The 24,561-nt window shown below is 40.9% G+C and overlaps 1 protein-coding gene across 2 annotated transcripts in view; it reads left to right on the top strand.

The window, feature by feature from the left end:
• LOC309806948 (ubiquitin-conjugating enzyme E2 E2) overlaps positions 1-24,341 on the top strand; it is a 357,479-nt gene extending 333,138 nt beyond the window's left edge. The window contains exon 7 of one of the 2 annotated variants that reach the window (XR_014294465.1): positions 23,563-24,341. Coding sequence is in view for 1 of the 2 variants with exons in the window: in XM_082626045.1 (XP_082482171.1) it covers positions 23,563-23,660 (98 nt within the window). In the remaining variant the exon portion in view is untranslated. The remainder of the gene's footprint in view (positions 1-23,562) is intronic. The other variant, XM_082626045.1, reaches the window with a different exon arrangement.
• Positions 24,342-24,561: the final 220 nt, after the last annotated feature.

The raw sequence follows: 24,561 nt of genomic DNA, 5'->3' as shown, positions 1-24,561 counted from the left end.
TCTTCTTGTTGATTCATAACCACCTTGGTTATATCTACCCTAGGGTCTTACAGATCAAAGTTGAAGATGATTTCAGGGGAAGAAAATGTTCTCTTTTGTTTCAATCATAAAGTTAGCATGTGGAGGAATATAACACATTCAGTAAATAACTTGACATGTTTCCATTGTTAACATAGCTCACAATGCACTCTGTATTTCCTCTTTATGCAATGATAGAAGCCTTTGGTCACATTTTAGTAAAATAAACTGCTAGGTCAGGAAGCAATGATATTCATTCTGGTCCTTGCTTTCCTCTTAGGGATGCTGGATGGAAAAGAAAGGGAATAAATGGTGCCTGACAGTTGAGGAAAAAGAAGAAGCAATGCTATTATAAACGTTGTATTTATAACCCTTTTAGAAAAAAAAAAGGATAACTGCACAGAATCACAACTTGGGGGCATGGAGTGAAGCAGTTTCCCATAACAGATCAGTGTCTAAGTGTTTTCAGTTTCTTGGCAAAATACTTCAGTATGCTGGTAGTCATAACCATGGGGCCTTTGTTTTGGTCAATGATTTTAATCTCCCGTTTACATGTATAAACTGACATAGCTCTTAAAGTGGATCAGACATTCACCATTCAGAATTCAACATTCATTTCTCAAGGAAATGGTTTGGTTTTCTAAATGCCTCTGTCCTTTTTTTTAAATTCCAGTCATTGACACTAGTTCTTTGGATTCTTTTAGCCATGAGAAGGCTTTCTCAAAGCTGTACCAGACAAGACAAGGCTACCTCAAAAGTAAACATGGAAAGAAAGCAGATTAGAATTGTTGATACTGTGTCAAAAACCAGCTGATCCTAGATTTAAGATGAAACCAGTGTTACATACTTGCATTGTTTATATGAAGTTAAAGATTTACCCTTAATATATGTAATGCACACGTATCATTTAGAATTTGACCCTTTATGCCACTCAGACGCCTTAACCATGTATATCTCAGGAATCCAGCATTTTTTCCTCTGTACCATCAAAATTTATACCTTAAATTAACTCGTAAGAACCCTACACAATTTTAAGACAAATGCTACCATTCTGTGATTCTAAAATAGCACAAACAGAATTGGTATGTTCTGTAAAACTGTTCCTTTCTCTACCTATCAGTTATGTAGTCCATACGATTGATGAGATTCAACTTCCTAATCCTTCACTCAGTTATCCAAAGATAGAGAGCATAGCAAGCCCCACCCATAAATGTTTTCAGAGGTAAGTTCTCGGTTCTTTATCAGCAAGTTACTCTGTCCCTGTATTTCTCTACCCTCTTGTCTACAAATGAGGCTCTTAAGCAGTCTTCCTTGGAGTTTATAGGGATCTGACAAATTCCATTAGAAAGTCAATCTAGCTTTTTGTTTCTCTTGACACCAACATAGTAGGTCAGCCTGTGTCTGAAAGGAGCCTGTCAAAATGGCAGTCTGACTGCCTTTCTCATTGTTAGTCTCTGGAGTGATACCCCTTGAAGGTCATATTATAGATGGTCCTATCAAAGACATGTCAACAATAGTGACCGGCCAAGAGCTGGTTCCGCCCTAATGAGATATGTCCTCCAAAGCCACTAACAGCTTGATGCCCTAACAAAACCTGGTTGCCTAAATACTCCACCGTGACTTCAGGCTAATCTCAAAACAAACCATGTCTGATCTGCACACTGATTCTCAGACCTCAAAAACACATTGCTTAATAGCTTTTATTCTCTAAGTCTAGGATGAAAGCCCAGATAAATGCAAGTATGCAAACAGTATTTTGCTTTATTATTGCCACTCCTCTGCCTCACACTTTTATACCCCTAAGCAGACACACACACAGGCGTATCTATAAATGTACACATATATGTTTTCAGTTTGATGCCTGAGTCTCAGACTTATTTAAAAACAAGTCTGGTAAATGAGTTCAGACTGTGAGGTTTGGACCATTCTGAAATCAGTCTCCAAGAAAAGGCGGTTCAGGGTACCAGCTCATCAGCAGATTTTCCCTAAGGTGGACTCACTTGTGTTTAGTTTATAGATTGTCATCCTTAATCTAACTTGTAGGATAGTGTAGGTGGATGAGAGACGTGGCATGTACCAACTTCTGGAATATGCCTTCCTTTCCTCGCATCCATCAGCTGGATATTGCCCGTCCAGGATGAGCGTATTATTTTGCCTGTTTCAGCACTTCAGCACTGGTCACTAAAATCTGCTCATCTACATGTTATTTATTGACCAGTTCAAGCACTAATACCAAACTTTTATAGACACCCTCATTCCCATGATAAGTTAAGTACCGCTTCCTGAGAAATTCTAACGCGATCAGTCAAATAAACCAGAAATCGGAAGTCTCAACACAAGCGTAACGTGATGACTTGCTACAGGTATGGGCTGAACCTCTTACAGCTTCACAGACTTTAGTTCTGACAGAGTAAAAATAACTAGCTAATGAAATTAAGCACTAACGTTTCATTATCTTGTCCCTAGAGATACAATTATTCATTTTTAGTTTGGTTTATAACCTGATTATAGATTGAGGGTTGGCTTCTTAGTACAGCCCTGCACCTTCTAAGGACTCCACGTGCGTTTCATTAAGCATTTAACATCACTCCCAGGGCAGGCGGGCCCAAAGAGCCACTGGTCATGGAAGGCAGGAAACATCTGTTCTTCTGCCCTGTAATCAGCCTTAACCATGACCTGTCACCCCACACTAGATTACCTGGGGGCCTTTCTGTGTCAGGTATCATGTACTAGAGATTTGAACTTAGTACAAACGAGAATTAGATTTAAATTACTGAGCTAACTTTCATTTCCTATTTTAAACAAACTTGAAATAAGAGATAGTCACGTGTAAGCAGTACCAGCGGCCCGGTCTGTCCTGCCATGAAGAGTTTATACATCCTTCCCTTTTTTTTTTTTTTTTTTTTTTGGTACAATGTCGAATTAAGGACACAAACATCTACTTGTCACTCCAGTAAGAATTTTAAAGCCTGTTAAAATATTTCACATGAGTTGACACCAAAGTGGTTTGGTGCCACGTACCTTAGAAATAACCTCTCATTCAGTTAAAAGCTGATGATGCTTAATTCTTTTGTTATCTTTCAGGGAATAGTTCTCCAGGATTATTTTTATTTATTACTGATTTTTATGATTATCCTAGACTGAGTAATTTAAATATGTAAAGCCCTATAGGTACCTGCTGGACCTAATTTGCAAGGGAGAATACAGTCATTGTTCACGCAGGTAGCAGTTGAGTTCTCACTTAAGAGGCCGGGAGGCTGTTCAGTCTCAGATACACCCCCCCTCCCCCTCCCCACCCCATACCTCTTAATATGGAGCTGGATGTCTCTCCTGGTGTGCCGAGCACTTCGTATTATTTTCTCTAATGATTTTCTCTTTGAAGCTCTTAACTTTCTGTTTTATCTGGAAGAATTTTTTTTTTTAAATTTGAAGAATTCAATAAATTTCAAATTGATAATTTAGGGATATAAACAAGAATCCTCACTAGATATATTCTATGAGGGAAATGTTGGTACGTAGATAAAATTAAAAGGAACATCCATTCTATTAATTTTATTTGCCACAAATAGTCATTGAGGTGTATTTCCCAGAGAGCTGTGTATTTTGTTTGGTTTTTCTAAACCTAAGTAAGACAACATGGTATATGTTAATGCCCAAAATTTGCTTACTGGCCTCTGACAAAATGGGGTAAAACTTAACGGGTCTAGAGAGTTGATTGAACCTTTTTAAAAATGTATATATTTTTATAATCATTCTTAAAAACAATCACAGTGTGTGTATATAAAGAATAGTTTTTTAAGCAAGGAAAACATTACAGGTACAAAGCGTACCTAATTTGCAAGTGAAAATATAATTGTTCATGCAGATGTGGGTACATTCTCATCTAGGGGCAGTGGGTCTGTTCATTGCCTCCCCCCTCCCCTCCCCCGAAAAAAACAGCTCTAGACATATAATCACTATGCAAATCTAGTCAGCATATTTACACTGGAAACAAATATATCCAATTCTAGAAAAATAGGTGGAGCTGTTTGAAGCATTCATTAAATCTTTCAGGGCAAGGGGGTAAATTAAACTTTATAAAGCTGCTGTAAAAATAACTATTTTAGAATTTAAATACAGTTGTATAATTTACTGCTTGTTACCAGATTCCATTTTAACACCAAAATTTAGCTTCCAAAAAAATACTCCAAATGAGGCACTGCATCTGAGAACCTGTGACTGTGTCTCCAACACGAGCATTTAAAGATTAGGGCCTTGGCGTGGCCCATTTCATGCCGCATCAAGAGTGGCCTTTCTATTTCCAAAAAGAATCCCATGGTTTAAGCAGTCGTGAATAAATGTGGTGGGTTAAAGCCCTTGGGGATGATGGGGGGGAGGTCCTGTCAGCATCCTCCACAGGGTAGAAAGCATCGTCTCTTCCACCCATTAAAGGTCTGCAGAGTCAGAGCCAAGAAGCCAGCTTTCTGCAACCAGTTTCCTCACTTTTCATGATGTATCTTGGAGAAAGAATTAAGGTAGTATCATGAGTGTTACAGTGCCATTTGCAAAGCTAAAGTTTCAGTGCGGGTCAAATTTTCACGAAAAATGATGCACTCATCCAGCTACATGAGGAGTAATCGTGAAAACCAGGCTTATGAGAAGGGGAGGGCAAAGACATGGTTGTGTGTCACAACCTGCTCTGTGTCCCTTCAGAGGCAGAGTCTCGGGGGTGGCTTTCAGCTCTGTGATGTGAAGAGCCCCAAACCCCTCCGAGTCAAAAGACAGAGCTAAATTATACACCTATTCCTTTGTTCCAACCGTTTTGTGTTAGTGTCATTTCTTTGTGCTAAATGGGGTCTCCGGAGTTCTCTTTGAAAATGTACACGCCCTTGGGAAAGATGACCCATTCGGGGACAGTCACACCGAGGTCAGATATATGGTCATCTCCTCTCAGAGAGAAAGATCTGGGAGTGTCAGGAAGGGGAAATAAATACGCCAGGGAGTTAGCCAAACGGGGAGGGAGGCAACCAAATACAAGCCGGATTTCCCCTGCTTCACCAAGGGGTCCTGCAGTCGCTTAGAGAGAGGCTCGATTCTGTGCGGGTTTTTCACTTTTTTTTTTTATTGAAGTATGGTTGCTTTACAGTGTTGTGTTAATTTCAGGTGTACAGCAAAGTGATTCAGTTTTATATATATATATAAACATTCTTTTTCATATTATTTTCCATTATGGTTTATCACAGAGTACTGAATATAGTTCCCTGTGCTGTACAGTAGGGCCTTGTTGTTTATCCATTCTATATACAATAGTTTGCATCTGCTAATCCCAAACTCCCAGTCCATCCTCCCCCACACCCCTCCCCCTTGGCAACCACCAGTCCGTTCTCTATGTCCATGATTCTGTTTCTATTTTATAGATAGGTTCATTTGTGTCATATTTTAGATTCCACATATAAGTGATATTACAGGGTGTTTGTCTTTCTCTTTCTGACTTACTTCACTTAGTATGATAATCTCTAGTTACATCCATGTTGCTTCAAATGGCATTATTTCATTCTTTTTTATGGCTTAGTAGTTTTACACTATATATATATACCACATCTTCTTTATCCATTCCTCTGTCGATGGACATTTAGGTTGTTTCCATGTCTTGGTTATTGTGAACAATGTGCTGTGAACATAGGGGTTCATGAATCTTTTTGGATTAGAGTTTTGTCTGGATATATGCCCAGGAGTGGATCATATGGTAGTTCTATTTTTAGCTTTCTGAGGAACCTCCATACTGTTCTCCACAGTGGCTGCACCAGTTTACATTCCCACCACCAGTGTAGGAGGATTCCCTTTTCTCCACATCCGAGAGAAGCCCAATTCTGAATTACTGCACTCTCCTGAAGAGTGAGAAAGTTGGAGAGTTTTGGTGTATGTCCTTGTCCCAACATAGGCCTGGCATTTTTTTAAGGTGACAGAGGCTTGCAGCCATGCTGAGAAGTATTAAGGTAAGAATGGTCAGCAGGTTACAGAAGCCAGTGCAACAGGTCTTGTTAGGGGTAACCCATAACCTACTTAGGGGAGCAGTGACCAGCAGAGGGCTGGGATTTCCACGCTTCATGGGTTATAGGGGCCATGTGGCTCCAGAGAAGTTGGCTTAACTCTGAGAGGGTTTAAAATGCGGATTAGAAAAATCCCACAATGAGCAATTTGCTCTTTTCTCCCCTCCCACAGATGGGACAAGACGATTCTCCTAAATAATTCATTATTTTGGAGGAGTGAATGTGTATGCAGTTACCTTGGTTAAGTGCTCCTGCCCCCTCCTTTCTTCCCTCCTTTCTGTGTTTTCAGAGCCCCCCTCATGAGATCAGTGGTTCCTATTGTCTTCATCCTCAGAGATTAGTTTGCCAGGGAAGACTAGCGCAACAGTGTAGACTCACCCAGTTGTTATCAGGAGTTAACTGCTCACAAGGCTGTTAATGTGGAAACCACTTCATACTGATGAGTTGTTTTAATACATAGGACAGCACTTTACACTTCATGAGCATAAAGTTTTGAATCAAAACTCTTCTGTGAATAATAATTTCACACTATTCTATGTTATAGTGTTCTCTCACCTTGTTTGCCTCTTTTGAAAACTTCTATTTCCTCCAGAAACAGTAAGAACTAAAGAAGAGGGCAAAACATTGGAGCATCCCCTATTGAAGATACAAGTATGATTAAGATACAGAAAAAATAATTTAATGGGTAAAAAACATTTGTGACATCAAGCAGGTTATTGGCAAAAAAGCATCTTTACGCATAGTTGGCCTTGCCCCTTCAGATCTCATGGCAGGGGAGAGGGGACAGTGGGAAATAGAAGGCTTTAAAAGAGGGACCTTGTATGACCAGGTTTGTGTCTTTAAAAACTAAAGTTTAGTTTATTGGGGAGTGGAAAGACTGAAGACAGGGAGATGTTCAAGAAGGTACTTTGATGGTCCAGGTAGGAGATGACAGAGGCCATAAGGAGGTAGAAGAGGGGAAGGGCCAAAAGGTATTTGGGAATCAGAATTCCCAGCACTTGGTTTCCTAACCGCTATGACAACATCACTGGTGACTGTGTGAACTTGACTGGGCCTGGCCTCCCACAAATTCCCAGGCCAAGCCTGGTGTGCAAGAAGGATGCATTCCAAGATCAGTGAATATTATTTAGTCAGTTCATGGTACCCAGGGTATCAATCCTCCTGTCACCCATCCCCCATTTCCTGCTAGCAGAAAAATGGAAAACAATGTTCACAATTTACTACCTATGACATACTAGAATTTGTTTGACATGGTCCTTTACCTATATCAGAAGGATACAGTAGGAGTTTGAATCCTAGAAATAAACCTTCCCACTTGGCTGAAGCAGAAGTATGGAAGAAGCAGTATATAGAGAGAAAGTTTGGTCTAGTGGTAGAACATGTTGCCCAAGGGGTTAAAACAAAGGCGGTTCAAGTTTAGGCAAGATGCCAATAAAACAGGGAGCAACTGAATGCAGACTAAATATAAAAATCTTTTAAGAATTCAGACTATATTACAAAGCAACAGTAATCAAAACAGTATGATACTGTCACAAAGACAGACATGTAGATCAATGGGACAAAGTAGAGAGCCCAGAAATACACCCATGCACTTATGGTCAATTAATCTACAACGAAGGAGGCAAGAACTTACAGTGGAGAAAAGACAGTCTCTTCAATAAGTGGTGCTGGGAAACTGGACAGCTACATGTCGAAGAATGAAATTAGAACATTCTTTAACACCATATACAAAAATAAACTCAAAATTGATTAAAGACCTAAATGTAAGATTGGAAACCATGAAACTCCTAGAAGAAAACATAGGCAGTACACTCTGACATAAATCGCAGCAATATTTCTTTGGATCTTTCTCCTAAATCAAAGGAAATAAATGCAAAATTAAATGATTGGACCTAATTAAACTTAAAAGCCTTTGCACAGTGAAGGAAACCATCAATAAAACAAAAAGACAACCTACTGAATGGGAGAAAATATTTACAAATAATATGACCTATAAGGAGTTAATATCCAAAATATATAAACAGTACATACAACTCACTATCAAAAAACAATTAACCCAGTTAAAAGTGGGCAGAAGACCTAAATAGACATTTCTCCAAAGAAGACATACAGATGGTCAACAGACACATGAAAAGATGCTCAATATTGCCAACCATCAGGGAAATGCAAATCAAAACCACAGTTAGAATCACCTTACACCTGTCAGAATGGCTATCATCAAAAATACCACAAATAACAAATATTGGCAAGGATGTAGAGAAAAGGGAACCCTTGTACACTATTAGTGGGAATGTAAACTGGTTCAGCCACTATGGAAAACAGTATGGAGGTTCCTCAAAAAATTAAAAATAGAACTATCATATGATCCAGCAATTCCATTCCTGTGTATATATCTAAAGAAAATGAAAACACTAATTCGAAAAGATATATGCACCCCAGTGTTCATAGCAGCATTCTTTACAGTTGTCAAGATATGGAAGCAATTCAAATGTCCATCAACAGATGAATGGGTAAAGATGTGAGGTAGATATACATGTACATATAGATATAGGTATAGATATAGATAAAGATACACACACACACACACACACACACAATGGAACACTACTTAGCCATAAAAAAGAATGAAATTTTGCCATTTCCAACAGCATGGATAGACCTGAAGGGTATTATGCTGAGTGAAATGTCAGACAAATACAGATAGTGTATGATATACTTATATGTGGAACCTAAAAAATACAACAGACTAGTGAATATAGCAAAAAAGAAACAGACTCACAGATATAGAGAATAAACTAGTGGTTACCAGTGAAGGGAGGGGCAAAGTAGGGGATTAAGAGGTGCACACTACTATGTATAAAATAAATAAGCTACAAGGATATATTATACAACACAGGGGATATAGCCAATACTTTATAATAACTATAAATGGAATATGACCTTTAAAAATTGTGAATCACTATGTTGTACACCTAAAACATATATATTATACATCAACTATACCTCAATTTTAAAAAATAAGAATTGAAGCCTTCAGGGACCAAAAGGAGATAGCAGGGAAGCTTGAAGACAAAGTAAGAGGTCAGTTATAGGAAGTAGCTCATATTGTATGCTTTAGACTCGAAGCAGAGATAGCTAAATATTAATTTAAATCACAAAAAAAATTTACACCAGGGCTGCCCAAATGCTTACTATCTCACATTAGTGACTTGGGGAGCTGCCGATCCCATAGGGATAAATGTCATTTAGGCTCAAGCATGGGAAGGAAGAAGGATGTCTAGCCAGAAACCTGATACCTCCAACAAACTAAGTTCCATCCTGACCAGTGGAATTACTCGTTAATTCATTTATTACACAAATACTTACTGAACTGTCATCTCCAGTGCCCCAGGCACTCTGCTGTTTTTGTGATATAAGGCTGCAAAAGAGAAATAGAGACACAGACATAGAGAACAGATGTATGGTTGCCAAGGGGGGAAGGGAAGGTGGGATGGACTGGGAGATTGGGATTGACATATATATACTACTATGTGTAAAATAGATAACTAATGAGAACCTACCGTACAGCACAGGGAACTCTACTCAGTACTCTGTGGTGACCTAAGTGGGAAGGAAATCCAAAAAAGAAGTGATGTATGTATACATATAGCTGATTCATTTGCTGTACAGTAGAAACTAACACAACATTGTAAAGCAACTATACTCCAAAAAAAATTAATTAAAAAAAAAAAAAGACTGCAAAAGAGGCCTTGCCTACCCTGAAGGAAAGGGAGGAGTTGAGAGGAGGATTAGAGCAAGGCCTCAGCCCAAGTCAAAGCCCACACTCTGAGGGAAAGTCATTCCTCAGCGCGGCAGTGTCCATGTGACTCACCAGGCTGCCTCGGCTACACACTGCCAGCCCTCAACGGCAGGCAGAAGGATCCAGTCAACTGACACCACTGACACTCTGGTCCAGCTGTGGCCCTGAGCTGGGTTACTTATCCCTCTGGACTCGAGTCCAGATTCCCCGATGCAGTGGAGACTGTGGACATGTGCAATGTGTCTGGAGCACGACTGCTGTGTTCACACCCGCTGTCACACCATCTCCTGTCCTCCTCTCCGCGCCGAATAGCAGTGTGAACAGAAGAGATGCTGTGAGGGGGAAGTTGATACATTAGAATACTAGTTTTTAGTGAGCGGACTACAATTGAGGACTGTGGGATTAACAAGTATTTTTTTATATTGAAGAAAAGGTGTGCATTACAAACAAGTCTCATTAGATTATTGTTGTCATTTTTACTTCCATCAGGGCTAGAAGTAGAGGGAAGACAGAATCAGGATAATCTTTGGTCTCTTGTAGACACAGACCGTGAGAAAAATACTCCAACTTCAGAGAGTTTATTTTCCATGGTTGGCAGGAACAAATGTTTGCAGGGAATATGGTATATATTTTTTTAACTGGACACTTGGTAGGTAGAGGCCAATGGGTGTAAGCTCTTCTGTCTTTATAATCTGGCATCCTCAGATACTAACACGTGTTGGTGAGGACGTGGAGAATTGGACCCCTCACACGTTGCTGGGGAGGGATGTGAAATTCTCTTTGGACAGCATTTTGGCAGTTCATGTAACGGTTAAGCATAGAGTTCCCATATGACCAAGCAATTCCACTGCTGGGTATAGACCCAGGAGAAATGAAAACAGATCTATGCAAAACTTGTACACAAATGTTCACAGCAGCATTTGGATATTCACAATATCCAAAAAGTGAAAGCAACCCACATGTCCATCACCTAAGGAATGGATAAATACAGTGTGGTATATTCATACAATAGAATATTATTTGGCAATAAAAGAGAATGAAGTCCTGTTACATGCTACAACATGGATGAACCTTGAAAACATGATGGTTTGTGAAAGAAGCCAATCACAAAAGACAACATGTTGAATGGTTCCATTTATACGAAATGCCCAGAATAGGTAAATAGACAGAGACAGAAAGATTAGTGGATACCTAGGGCTCGAGGATTTAGAGGAATAGGATACAAGGTATCTTTTGGGGGTGGTGAAAATATTCTACAGTGGATTGTGACTGTATAACTCTGTGGATGTACTAAAAACGACTGAAGTGTGCACAATAAATGGGTGGACTATATGGTATGTGAATTAGACCTCAATAAAGCTGCTTTTTTAAAAAATCTAGCTTTGATATCTCAGCATCTTTGACTCTTTCCTACTTGCTGCAGCCCTAGCTTTTTGCAGAGGTATTGGGTTGCCCAAAAAGTTTGTTTGGTTAGCAAATACGTTGTTCAGTAAAGTTCTTGGTGAAAATGAAAAGTGCCTTTTATTTTTACTTAAAACAGAGTGAACTTTTCGGCAGAAAGCAACGTGAATCTCTGGTGTCTTAAGTCCAGTACTGTAAGGATATTTTCTGGGAGTTCATTAGGAATTATTGTTTAACTAAGCCTGTGGACGAGTCTAGTCTAACAGACGCTTTCCATTTCAAAACACACATTGATTTAGGGTACATAGCACTGCTGTGTAGGCTGGTAGGACAAGTTTTGACGTTTGGAAAAATATTTTATCAACAGTATAGTTTAGGTTGTAGCCAGCGTATTCGTATTGTTTGTTGAGCCATCGCAACTCAGGGGGCATTCATATGGACTGGGCTTCATTTTCTCCAGTCACTGCTTTAGGCCACATTTAGTTGAATTTTGCTTTTCGACCCCTTAACAATATTTAGCAGCATTCGGGTTACTTTCAGTTAATAGAAAAGTCAGTCTTGTCGGTTTTTAAACTCTCCTCTCATACTGATTTAAATCTAATTTCCTGTTTCCACTCCTTCAGGGTGGAGCAAGCAGGTCTGGTTCTCAGACACCTCTTCTCTCCCTTTCCAAGGCCTGACTCCTGGGCTGTGGGGTCAGATAAAGGATGAGGGCGGCATCCCTGTAACCGATTTCCTGCTTCTTTGGCAAGCAGCATCTTGCCGTCCATGCCTTCTGGGTGACAGGCGTCAAAATGCTGCTTCACGTGCCATAATCCGAGGTCTCACTTCCCAGTCCCCTGATGTAGAAGACCCAGCCCCGGCTCAGCTTCCTTGGCTAAGCCCTTGCCCATGGATGTTAGTAACTTTGAAATGGGCAGTGGCTAGAAGGGGTGGTTGTATGCACATATGTACGTACATACATTTATTATACATTTTACTGATGTAAAAATGTACACAGTTTACAGATAATAAAATATACAGTACTCTTTACTGCAAATTCCATGTAGCTGATTCATTCTCAGCAGACTTACAGTGACTTTTGCAGCTGTAACTAACAAATGAGTGTGGTTCTAACAGGAATGTTGGGTGATATTTTCATACATAGTTAAGAACTAAGACCAAAGTAAAACAAAGAAAAGAATGTCAGAACTTCACTGGTTAGTGTCATGAGCACCTTCTTTCTGAATCAGATAATGGTTTCATGTGCTGGAAGAATATATCCTCCAATTTTTATGCTCTTCACTGTGTAAGGATCTAGACATGATACACTTTTAAGTTTGATCTGCACTATTAGCATTTTCTCCATCACTTTCTTAACCACAGACAATCAACAAAACAGTAAATCAAGTCCTAATTTGTAGCATTTGCTGATTTCAAGCTACTTATGTGACCTTCCTGAGTGTGTAATCAGGACAAGATGCACAGTAGCACATGGTGTTTTTCCACCATACGGATAGAAAAGACCTTGAAAAAAACTATGACGATAAATAATAATAGCAGTAAAATAATTAAGGAATGATGAGTTTTAAGTATTGATTACCTTTATAAATTACTTAATTGTAACTTTATGTAATTTTATATTTGAGAATGGCTGTGTTTCTTTTTTCTTTTTTTTTTTTTTTTTTTTTTTGGCTGTGTTGGGTCTTTGTTGCTATGCACGGGCTTTCTCTCGTTGCGACGAGCAGGGGCTACTCTTCATTGCAGTTCACAGGCTTCTTATTGCGGTGGCTTCTCTTGTTGCAGAGCATGGGCTCTAGACGTGCGGGCTTCAGTAGTTGTGGCACATGGGCTTAGTTGCCCTGAGGCATATGGGATCTTCCCGGACCAGGGCTCGAACCCGTGTCCCCTGCATTGGCAGGCGGATTCTTAACCACTGCACCATCAGGGAAGCCCCCCAGCTCCTCTTCTCTTAGCAAGTCCTGAGGAAGGTATTAATGTCTCTTTAGAAGTTGGGGTACTTGATTCCTCTTTTAGCATCGCTAGTTATAAGGTAATAGCATATCTTGCTAGACTGGTATGCAGTTTTATTTAGCATTTTCAAAGTTAAATCTAGTTGGATAACATCCACCACTTGGTGTAAATCATAGACATGGTAACGTTCTCCCTAAATCGCTTTATGAGCCATGAGCACCACACGCATGCACACACACACTCTATGTATATATGATATATTTTTTTTTTCAGGGTACTTAACAACCTTTCTGGTCTGGGTTAGGCCTATAATTAATGGTCTGGTTTTCCCACATTCCAAACTACAGAAAACCTTAACTTTGTCCTACTCACTTGATTTTTAATTAGTAGACCCTGAGGAATTCAGTCATTCCTAAATCTTGATAACATTCTTCAAAGAGACATGAATTCCTATACCCTGGGGTGAACTAGCTTTAATTGCTCCAAGTCTTAGCCTCAAGATTACAGTTCTCCAAGTAAAACTTTAGTGAAGGAAAGAAATGGGGACGCGTGAGAACTTATCCTACCAGATATCAAACATACTGTAAAACAGTAGCAAGAAAATAGGAGTAAACAAAGCAAAAGACAAATTAATCGAATGAAAGAATATCAAGTACAGAATCAGGTCCAGATACATATGGGAATCGTCTGTGTGATAAAGCTAGCATTGCACAGATGGTTACTGTATGTAAATATAGGAGAATACTTCTAAAATACTGGAGTGGAGAAGGCCTTTGTCAAATCCACATGACATCACACTAAAAAATATTAAGGAGGGGCTTCCCTGGTGGCGCAGTGGTTGAGAATCCGCCTGCCGATGCAGGGGACACGGGTTCATGCCCCGGTCCGGGAAGATCCCACATGCCACGGAGCGGCTAGGCCCGTGAGCCATGGCCGCTGAGCCTGTGCGTCCGGAGCCTGTGCTCTGTAATGGGAGAGGCCACAACAGTGAGAGGCCCACGTACCGCAAAAAAAAAAAAAAAAAAAAAAATATTAAGGAAAGATTGACTTATTTAAGTACTGAAAAACGTTAAACTTGTAATAGCAAGAGACATTATAAACTAGGTTAAAGGACAAAAGACTGGGAGAAAATATTTCCTCCACATATAATAGATAAATAGTATTTTCCTTAGAGGTGCACTGAATTTATTTTTGGCTGAATACTGAACAGCCAGCATTAAAATCAATGAACAACCTAAGGCAATGCTGAATGTTCCCACCATAAAGTGATCTTCTGAGATACAAAAATAAATATGGAATTTATTTTAAGAATTTAAGTGATACTATAGTATTATTATTAAAAATTAGAGGGAATTCCCTGGTGGCCCAGTGGTTAGGACTCTACGCTTTCACAGCCGTGGCCCAGATTCAATCCCTGCTTGGAGAACTAAGATCCCACAGGCTGAGTGGCCAAAAAAAAAATTTTTTTAATTTCATGAAAAATTAGATATGTTTTTAAAGTTTGTCATGATGACGTCGCAGTATAACTTCTTAGCACTGCCAGCTGCTAGGAGACTCCTCTGCACGCTTGCAAGACTTAGACAGATGTTTTCGCCTGATGAAAAGCATGTTTTTCTTTGGCTGTCTATCCCAGCGTGGGTTACTCTTAGTGGAGATTTTGCTATCAGATCAGTAAGCTTTCTTTTTTCTCTAATGGTAACAGAAAGGTGAAGACTTACCTCCTCAACCCCTACACTTAAAAGATTTGGCTGACGGTGATCATGGTGCAGCGTCCTTGCAGTCCTCCCACAGACCGGAGCTGTGTGCAAAATCCTTAAAGACGATGTCTTCTGGATATTTCAAAAGCCAACAGAAGACTTTTGCCCTCACATTTTTATCTCTAATATGTTTGCGTTCATTTCCTGACTCACACAATCATTGGATGCACTACTTTCTCTGCCAGCAGCCACTGGTTGTTACAAGTGCTTTACTCTCAGTATTAGTATCTGCAGTGGACAATCTAAGGCCTGTTTTGTGGCAGAAGCCTTCGCCCTTATGATAGCTGCGCTTCCATTCTCACTTTGAGCGTTTGTATGAATACGTGTGAAGGCAGTTCCAAATCTTTTCCTTGTATGTCATAGTTTGTCTTCAACTGAAAGAGATTTACAGTCCCAAGTTAACATTCATCATGCTTACCAATATTTTAAAAACCAGTATTCAGATATTAGCAATAAGTCCAAAAGATGATCTATATTTATTAAATATGATGGTAACCTGATCTTTGATCTCCACAAGTTCAGCAAAGCTCAAAATAACATCAAAGGAGGCATTTGTCTGTTCAGTCTTCCAAAGACTAAAGCAATTTTGGCTGAATACTGAGGCCAAAGCTGAACTTACAGTGCATGCTTAATATTTATAATATATAAAATACTCCTTCATGATAGTAAGGAAAAAATAGACAAAAGGCATGAACAAGCACATCACAGGAGAAGAAATACAAATGGTGAACAAACACAAGAATATGTTAAACCTCAGTAGACATCAAGTTAGATCCAGCTACAACAGTGACAGAGATTTTTTATTTTTTTTGGTTATCTTGACAAAAACAATTTTTAAAGATTGGTAATGCAGTGTTAGGGAGAATGTCCAGAAATAGGATAAATTGTACATCCTTTTATTGAAGGGCCATTTGGCAGTATTTGGCAAAAATGTTAAATGTGTACTGTACTCTCTGGCCCAACACTGTCACCTAGAAGAATCTACCCTCCAGAATGACACAAACCTATGCTCAAAGATGTATACAGGATGGTAATACTAGTCCTGATAGCTAAAAATCAAATCTAATGTATCAATAAACGTGCATCAGTAGGGGATGGGAAAGTGAATGCTGAATAACTGTGCAAAGGAATGCCTTGCAATTATTAAAAATAATAAGCTAGCTCTATTTCTAGTATCTTAGAAACACAACTACTGTATATTGGCCCAGAGGAAAATGCAAGTTGCAGAATCATGTGATTCCCATTGGGTTTAAATATAAATAAAGAGGGCTTCCCTGGTGGCGCAGTGGTTGAGAGTCCGCCTGCCGATGCAGGGGACACAGGTTCGTGCCCCGGTCCGGGAAGATCCCACATGCCGCGGAGCGGCTGGGCCTGTGAGCCATGGCCGCTGAGCGTGCACGTCTGGAGCCTGTGCTCTGCAACAGGAGAGGCCACAACAGTAAGAGGCCCACGTACCGCAAAAAACAAACAAACAAACAAACAAAAAAATATATATATATATATATAAAAGAAAAAAGTCTGGAGGAGTGAGCATCCAACCATTAACAGCAGTTACCTTGAGATGGTGGGAAACTGAAGGGAAGAAGATCGTATTCTTTACATCATACATGCTTCTTTATTATTTAAATTTATTATAATGAGCATCAATTACTTTTTAATTTTATAAAAGATTTAAATAAAACTAGGCTAAACCAAACCATGGAAGGAAGGTTCCATGAAAGACACAAAAAAGAGCTATTCCTCATTGCAAGGCAGACCCACAGAAAGCCTCCAGTGACTTGGTGAGTAAGTGCTCATCATGGGGATACTGGGACAGCTGGAGAAGCGGTGGTTTATAGCCTCAACGAATCCAAGAAATGGCAAAGTGCAAACCACAAAGCTCAATAAGAAAATAAGTTAGGACCTCCCTGGTGGCGCAGTGGTTAAAAATCCGCCTGCCAGTGCAGGGGACACGGGTTCGAGCCCTGGTCCGGGAAGACCCCACATGCCGCGGAGCAACTAAGCCCGTATGCCACAACTACTGAGCCTGCTCTCTAGAGCCTGCGAGCCGCAACTACTGAGCCTGCATGCCACGACTACTGAAGCCTGTGAGCCTAGAGCCCCTGCTCCGCTACAAGAGAAGCCACCGCAATGAGAAGCCCGCGCACCACAACAAAGAGTAGCCCCCGCTCGCTGCAACTAGAGAAAGCCCGTGCACAGCAACAAAGACCCAACGCAGCCAGAAAGGGAAGGAGGGAGGGAGGGTGGGAGGGGGGAGGAAGGATTCCTGCTTAAAGTGACAAGAAAGCTGTCACACTCTCCATCAGGTCCCCTTTACTGACTTGCTAGTCGTGTGTAGAGAAGAAACTTCTATGATGAGCCAGCATATAATGCTACAGAGGGACACCTGCCTTATGGAGTAACTGCTCTGGCTGTTACTTTGTGTGTTCCTTACTTACTTGTCTTATGTTCTTCTATCCATTCATACACCGCAGTAAACATGGGGTTAACTAGAGGGAAACGGAGACAGAGGGACCCAGGCAGAGTCCCATGAGGGCAGGAGTTTGCTTATTTAGCACTAGTTCTGTAGGACCTGGAACATAGTAGGGACTCAGTGATAGTTGATGAATGACTGAACGCATGGGCTCCAGTCCCATGGGAAATGTAGATATACAGCAGACAGACAACTAAAAGGCAGCGTTCTCAGAATGGTGATAGAGGTGCAAACAGACAAAACAGAAATGGGGCACATAAGCCTGCTACAAAACCCCTAGAAGCATCCCCAAGGAGGCTATACCTGAGCTAAATGTTGAGAAATTCGTAGAAGCCCATCAGGCAAAGGACGTCGCAGAAGCAAAGGTGCAGAGAGCTTACTGGAGGGCTTATTGGAGAAGCTGCGAGTTGTTGATTCTGGTTTAAAGCATGGGTGGAGAAGGCTGGAAAGATTAGGTCTAGATCATGACGCTCGTGGGAGCCATGCTAAGGACTTTGTTGGTTTTGTTTTTTTTGTTTGTTTTGTTTTGTTTTGTTTTGTTTTGTGGTACGCGGGCCTGTCACTGTTGTGGCCTCTCCCATTGTGGAGCACAGCCTCCGGATGCGCAGGCTCAGCAGCCATGGCTCACGGAACCAGCCACTCCGCGGCATGTGGGATCTTCCCGGACCAGGGCACAAGCCCATGTCCCCTGCATTGGCAGGCAGACTCTCAACCACTGCGCCACCAGGGAAGCCCGGTTTTGTTTTTGTTTAATTTATTTTATTGAAGTATAGTTGCATTACAATGTTGTGTTAATTTCAGATGTACAGCAAAGTGATTCAGTTACATATATACACACACATTCTTTTTCATATTCTTTTCCATTACGGTTTATCACAGGATATTGAATATAGTTCCCTGTGCTCTACAGCAGGACCTTGTTGTTTATCTATTTTATGTATAATAATTTGCCTCTGCTAATCCCAAACTCCCAATTCATCCCTCCCCTATCATCCTCCCCCTTGGCAACCACAAGTCTTTTCTCTGTGTCTGTGAGTCTGTTTCTCTTTCACAGATAAGTTCATTTGTGTCACATTTTAGATTCCACATAGAAATGACATCATATGATATGTGTCTTTCTCTGTCTGACTTACTTCATTTAGTATGATAATCTCTAGGTCCATCCATGTGGCCACACATGGCATTATTTCATTCTTTTTTATGGCTGAGTAGTATTCCATTGTATATATGTACCACATCTTCTTTATCCATTCATCTGTCAATGGATGTTTAGGTTGGTTCCACATCTTGGCTATTGTGAATAGTGCTGCTGTGAACAGTGGGGTGCATGTATTCTTTTGAACCATGGTTTTCTCCAGATATATGCCCAGTAGTGGGATTGCTGGATCATATGGTAGCTCTAGTTATGGATTTTTGAGGAACCTCCATACTGTTCTCCAGAGTGACTGTATCAATTCACATTCCCACCAACAGTGCAAGAAGGTTCCCTTTTCTCCACACCCTCTCCAGCATTTATTGTTTGTTGATTTTTTGATGATGGTCATTCTGACCGGTGTGAGGAGATACCTCATTGTAGTTTTGATTTGCATTTCTCTAATAGTTACATGCTAAAGACTTTGGATTTTATCTGAAGAGAATGTCTTCAAGAGGACAATCAGATTTATATTTTTTAAGGTGCACATGAATATTCATTTTCCTGTCTTCCTTTTGAAAGTGACAGCAGAAGTTTGTATGTGCCTGACAATAATCAGTTCATTGCATTCTTATAACAACTATAGATCAGTTCATTTCATTCCTATGACAACAACTGTAACAACTTCATTTTGCAGTTGAGGAAACCGAGGCACAGAGAAGCTAAGTCCTTTGCCTGACATGACGCAGTTATCGGTGGGACCGAGGTTCAAAGGCAGGCAGTCTGGACCCGGAGCGCACCCCCTTTTCCATCATACTGGACGGGTTTTGTTTGTGTTTCTTTGAGAATATATGCACTGTCTTAAGAAAAGGGAGTCAACGTCCCTTTGCCATGTGATTTCTCCCATACCACCTACCAACCAAGAGAGAACGTTCTTTGGCCTTGCAAATGGAATCACTGGGCAGCTCAGCCATCTGCCTGTCGTTCTCCGCTCCCTCTAACCACGTAGCTGCTTCTTACCCCCTTTAGTCTTGATCCCTGTCTCCCTCCTTTCCTGGACGGGCTGTGAACCCTTCTGGTTTCCAGTGTTTCCAGTGTAGCCCCCGTCACGGAGAGGTGAGCCTTCAGATGGGGTTGCAGGAGTCGCCTGAGCCTTTCTCTTCTGGAATCAAAGGTGCACGAAACACGAGTCTCCAAAAGGGGGAGGGGCAGAGCATTGAGATCACCTCTCACTCACTTGCAAATAACCGTGCGTGCCGTTCAGGCGCCTGGCGCTGCGTAGGGAAGCAGAGGTCAGACGGGAAAGTCGAGGAGAAGGAGGAAGAAGACGTGTCACCCGTCGTCAGTGATCGTTCCGTCTTACACTTCCACCCAGGCTACTATTTCCCAGCCCGTCTTGTGCCAGCAAAAAGGATGGCATGATTTTTATACACAGATGAGGCGATGTGGTTTAGAGGTCTCTTGATGGAGGGCATTGTGTTCTCAGCTCCCAGCCCCGGGAATTTCCACTGACCACACCGTGAATCCTGTACCTCTGCCCCAGGGACCCTCTCATACGTACCACACTACTAATTAGGAGAATCAGTAATAATAACCATCTAATAATCAGTAATAATAACCATCTGCTGTGAGAGGAGCCAGGTGTGAACATGCTTCTCTTCTCAGAAATTCAAATAATTACAGACCAAAAGCAGGCAGTGTAGACTTGAATTTCAGTTTACTTATTTGCGGGTGAACTTTGTGGTTTTTCTTTAGTAAAGAGGAGGAAGACTGATAGATGATCATCTCAGACTGACAAAGACTTAGGAGGGTAGTAACAATCTAGAATCCAAAATGATGGGGAAATTTTCCTTCTATTGTAGAAAGAAATTGTTAGAGAAATAAGGTCGAGTAATTTATGTTTGGAGACTGTTATTTCATCCTTGGCGTATCTGTATCCAGGAAATGTAAAACCCAATAACAAGATTCAATCTTACTTCAAGTCATAGTTATAAATATACTACAAAAGGAGTATCTCTATCCACTAAATTCACTGCAATGGTCATTGGATATATATTTATTGCATAGTTTCTATTCAGTTACTTGTAGTCTTAATTTTTTTCTATTCAACAAAACATTTTAGCATTTAAGAACTATTTGATTGATAACACATGATTTTTAAATTCCTTCATTTTATACCTTTATTCCTTCGTTAATACTTTAAGATTTGCATAAATTTACAAAGATGTGCACACAATAATGTTCTTCACAGCATTGTTTATAAAGCAGAAAAAAAAAAAAACAAAGAACCCAAAGGTCTCTAAACAGAAGACTGGTTATTAATTCAGATTAATATTTAAAATGATGTGCAGGAAATATAGTCAGTGTTTTATAAGAACTTTGTATGGAGTATAATCTATAAAATTATCGAATTACTGTGTTGTACACCTGAAACTAATATAGTAATATAAGTCAGTTATACTTCAATTAAAAAATCAAATCAAATAAAAATGATCGGGTAGGATATAATTATTGATACAAAAAGTTCTTCACCATACAGTGAGTTTTTTAAAAGTTTCCAAAAGCAGACTATGATCTTTTTTTAAAATTGTATGTTTAGAAAAGAAGTCTGGGAAGATGGAAGTCAAAATGTTAACAGTACTTCTCTCAGTGAATATGCAAACGGTTTTCACTTACAACTTTCTGTCCTGTGTACTGTGTGAGGTGATTTTTTTAAATTGTTCATTATTGTTTTTATATTTAGCATGTATAACTTTGCAGATGGAAAAATATTTCTCTTTTCAAAATCGAATTTGAAAAGGTATTATAAAAGGAACTCAAAGGAATTTACTGCTAGTATTTAAGCGTACCCAACAATGTCTGCACAACGCGTGTGAGTTTTATCGATAACACCCTGCCGTGTTTCTGAGGTTTTCCCCTCTGCCCCTGTTGAAATACTGTGGATGCTTCTCCCACCCCACTGTCTCCTTCTCCCTCTCCCTCCTTTGAGCTGAAACAGCAGACTCTTGTTCCCAGTATGCCCACTCTCAGTGAGGGTAGATTTGCACTAGAACATTAACGTCACTGGTCATTCTTCTGACATTAAACCTGTCCTTTACCTCGACCAGTTAAGTCAGGAAGTAGAGATGGCTCTTGAGCGCACATCACTAATGTAGAGTGTGTTTAACCAAACAGCTGTCTTGAGCGATGTAGATGTAAGCTCTGTTGAAGGTGCCCGAGTTCCGCCCTAAGGCTTTGCATTCCAGAAATTGAAACAAGATGATTTGTTTCAAAGGTAGAGAAATGTGACTCAGACCTCTCTTTGGCCCTTTTTAGACTCTATAGTCTGAACTGAAAGACAACGTTTTTTTTTTAATATCTTGCCAACCCCGGGTGTTTTGTGTCTACATCTGGTACTGCTGATTTCAGTCATCTTGAACCCTGGCTCGGTTGGTTGAAGTGATAGAGTTTCACCATTTGGGCAAGTGAAGGACAAGAATCACAGAGTAGGCAGAGAGGCAGACATTCTGAACACACCCATTGACTATCACTGTTTGTGATGTAAGTGAATATAAGAAACTGGCCTCTCCCTAGAATATTATAACAAACTTAGCACAAGTCCAAGAAAACTTAAGTGAGGTTTGTTAAAACTTAAGCAAGTCTTCGGGACTTCCCTGGCAGTCCAGTGGTTAGGATTTGGTGCTTCCCCTGCAGGGCCCAGGTTTGATCCCTGGTCAGGGAACTAAGTTCCCACAAGCCTCTTAGCACGGCCAGAAAACAAAAAAGAAAAAAACAAACAAATAAAAGTAAATGGTGTAATATAATGTTAGAACTGTAACAAAATTTAAAAAATAAAAGCAAAGTCTTGTTGGGAGGACTTTCAAAAGCTTTGTTATCATCAGCATCAGCAGGTCATTCAAAGGTGGTATTCCTGTTATACCTTGGTTATTGAGAAGGTGTGACCTTGAATGTCTTACTGGGTCTCAGCAGACTCTCAGAATCTTCCCGAGTTATGAGGTGGTATTAGACCACAAACCCACTTCCATATTCTTTACCTATTTTCTTTTTTTCATATTTAACGTTAGCTTTTGCTAATATTTTTCCTTTTCCCTTTTGGTTCTTTCTTATCCACGTGCTCTGATACACTCAAATTCTCAACACCAAGAACACAGGAAATAAAACTCAGGGAAGAAGTGAGATTAGAGAATGGAGGGAAACGGGTGGATTCTGGGATCTCCAGAAACCTAAATTACATTTTTTTTTAGTTGCTTTGAATTGAATTTTCGTTAACCGTTGATCCCGTCTGGGTGGAGTAGTGTCCCAGGAGACCTGCAGTCAGGGCCCGGCTCCAGCCCTGAAAACCCCCATCCTTAGGCTGCAGTTTCATCCCGTGCCAGCCCCCGCCCCCGTGTTAAAGTTTTAGGACGTGGTAAGTCAGTGAGCGTTAGCTGTGACTAACATCTATCGCTGTTTATGTAGTAGAGAGCTCTGTGGCTTTGATATTCCCAAATATAGAGGCAGAAGCAGCCTGTCGCCCTGTGTCAGTGGGTCACTAACCTGCTGCTGGACCCCTGCCTGGGCAATAACCCAGGTCAGGGAGTCGGCCAGGCTTCCCCCGCCCCCTTCCCCCAGGGGATCGTATCCAGGACCCTGCAGGCCCCGCCCACAGCCCACCTGCATCTTCTCTGTGAAATAAACATCTACCTGAAACCCAGGGGAGGAGGAGGGGGAGAAGCATATGTATGGTGGGGACAGAGAGAGTCACGCTTGTCCGGAGACGTGACAAGAGGCGGCAGTCAAAGCACAGGTAGGTGCTCCTCGGGCGGCGGGGGTGAGATGCGGTCTCCGGGGCAGGTCACTTGCAGGTCATGGCGAAGGTGACCTTGTTCCAGAGCGCAGCATCTCACTTCTCTGCCCACGCCTTGAGCCAGGGCCAGCTTTCCAGACACTCCTCTCTTCCCCAGCTTTGAAGAGGCCAAGCTGCTGGTGTGGACTGACTTCTGACTCTGCTTCCTTTCCAGCTGACCCGCTGGTGGGTAGCATCGCCACACAGTACATGACCAACAGGGCGGAGCACGACCGGATGGCCAGGCAGTGGACCAAGCGGTACGCCACATAGGGCCCTGGCCCGCGGCACACTCACCAAGTGCATCGGGGCCCCGCACCTCGGCTCTGCTTGTCTTATTTTTATCACCTTTTGAACCGTTTTGTGATGGAATGTCATCCATCCCCCCACCTCCCTTTCCTTTGCTCCCCACCCCTTCCCGTTTTATTCCCTGTTTAATTTTGTTAACTTGAAAGATCTGGGTTTTTTTTTTTTTTAATCTCACCTCCACGGGGATGGGAACTTTTGTTTTCAGTGCAAACAATGTCAGATCTGTAATAATATGAGCTTTCTTTCAAAGCTTCGTATTCCTGTGTGGTTTTGTTTTTTTGTTGTTCGTTTTCTTTGGATCCTTTTTCCCTTCCTGTGATCTTCGGGAAAACACGAATTCAGAATTCTATCTCGTTTCTACTTCAATGTAATGCTTAGGGTTAAGTTTTTTGTACTGAAGTCTTTATCGGTGGGTGCATGCTACTGGGAACCAGATTTTTGTACAAAAGCTTCAATCAGAATCACTGTGCATTACTGAGACTCTGTTTATCACTAGGCTTCTGTCCCCACGCAGAAGACTGCTGGATTGAACAAAATAATATGTATTTTGATTTACTTAAAGTGCTTGTAAATTTCTTAGGGACCTGCCACTTTTGACTGTGGATCAGTTGATGTACACTTGTATTATTAAAGCACTCAATAAATCACTGTGGCTGATAAATGCGCTTCTGGTAACCCAGCGTTTGCCTTGCATCCTGGTGACCGGCAGAGTTCTCCATGCAGCGAGGCTTGTCTAATTCAATTACCCATTCAGGTGTATTTTTTTCATCTCAAGCCTCTAATATTTCCTTGCAGTTGATTTGCTTGGCACGTGGAATTTCCCCAGCTGTCAATAGCCTGATGATTTTATGGTCGTTTCCGATCA

The sequence above is a fragment of the Mesoplodon mirus genome (genome assembly GCF_964341445.2).
Source record: "Mesoplodon mirus genome assembly, chromosome: 6".
In the NCBI taxonomy this organism is placed as follows: domain Eukaryota; kingdom Metazoa; phylum Chordata; class Mammalia; order Artiodactyla; family Ziphiidae; genus Mesoplodon; species Mesoplodon mirus.
Note: the sequence above shows the minus strand (reverse complement) of the source record. Positions and strands in the feature narration are given on the sequence as shown.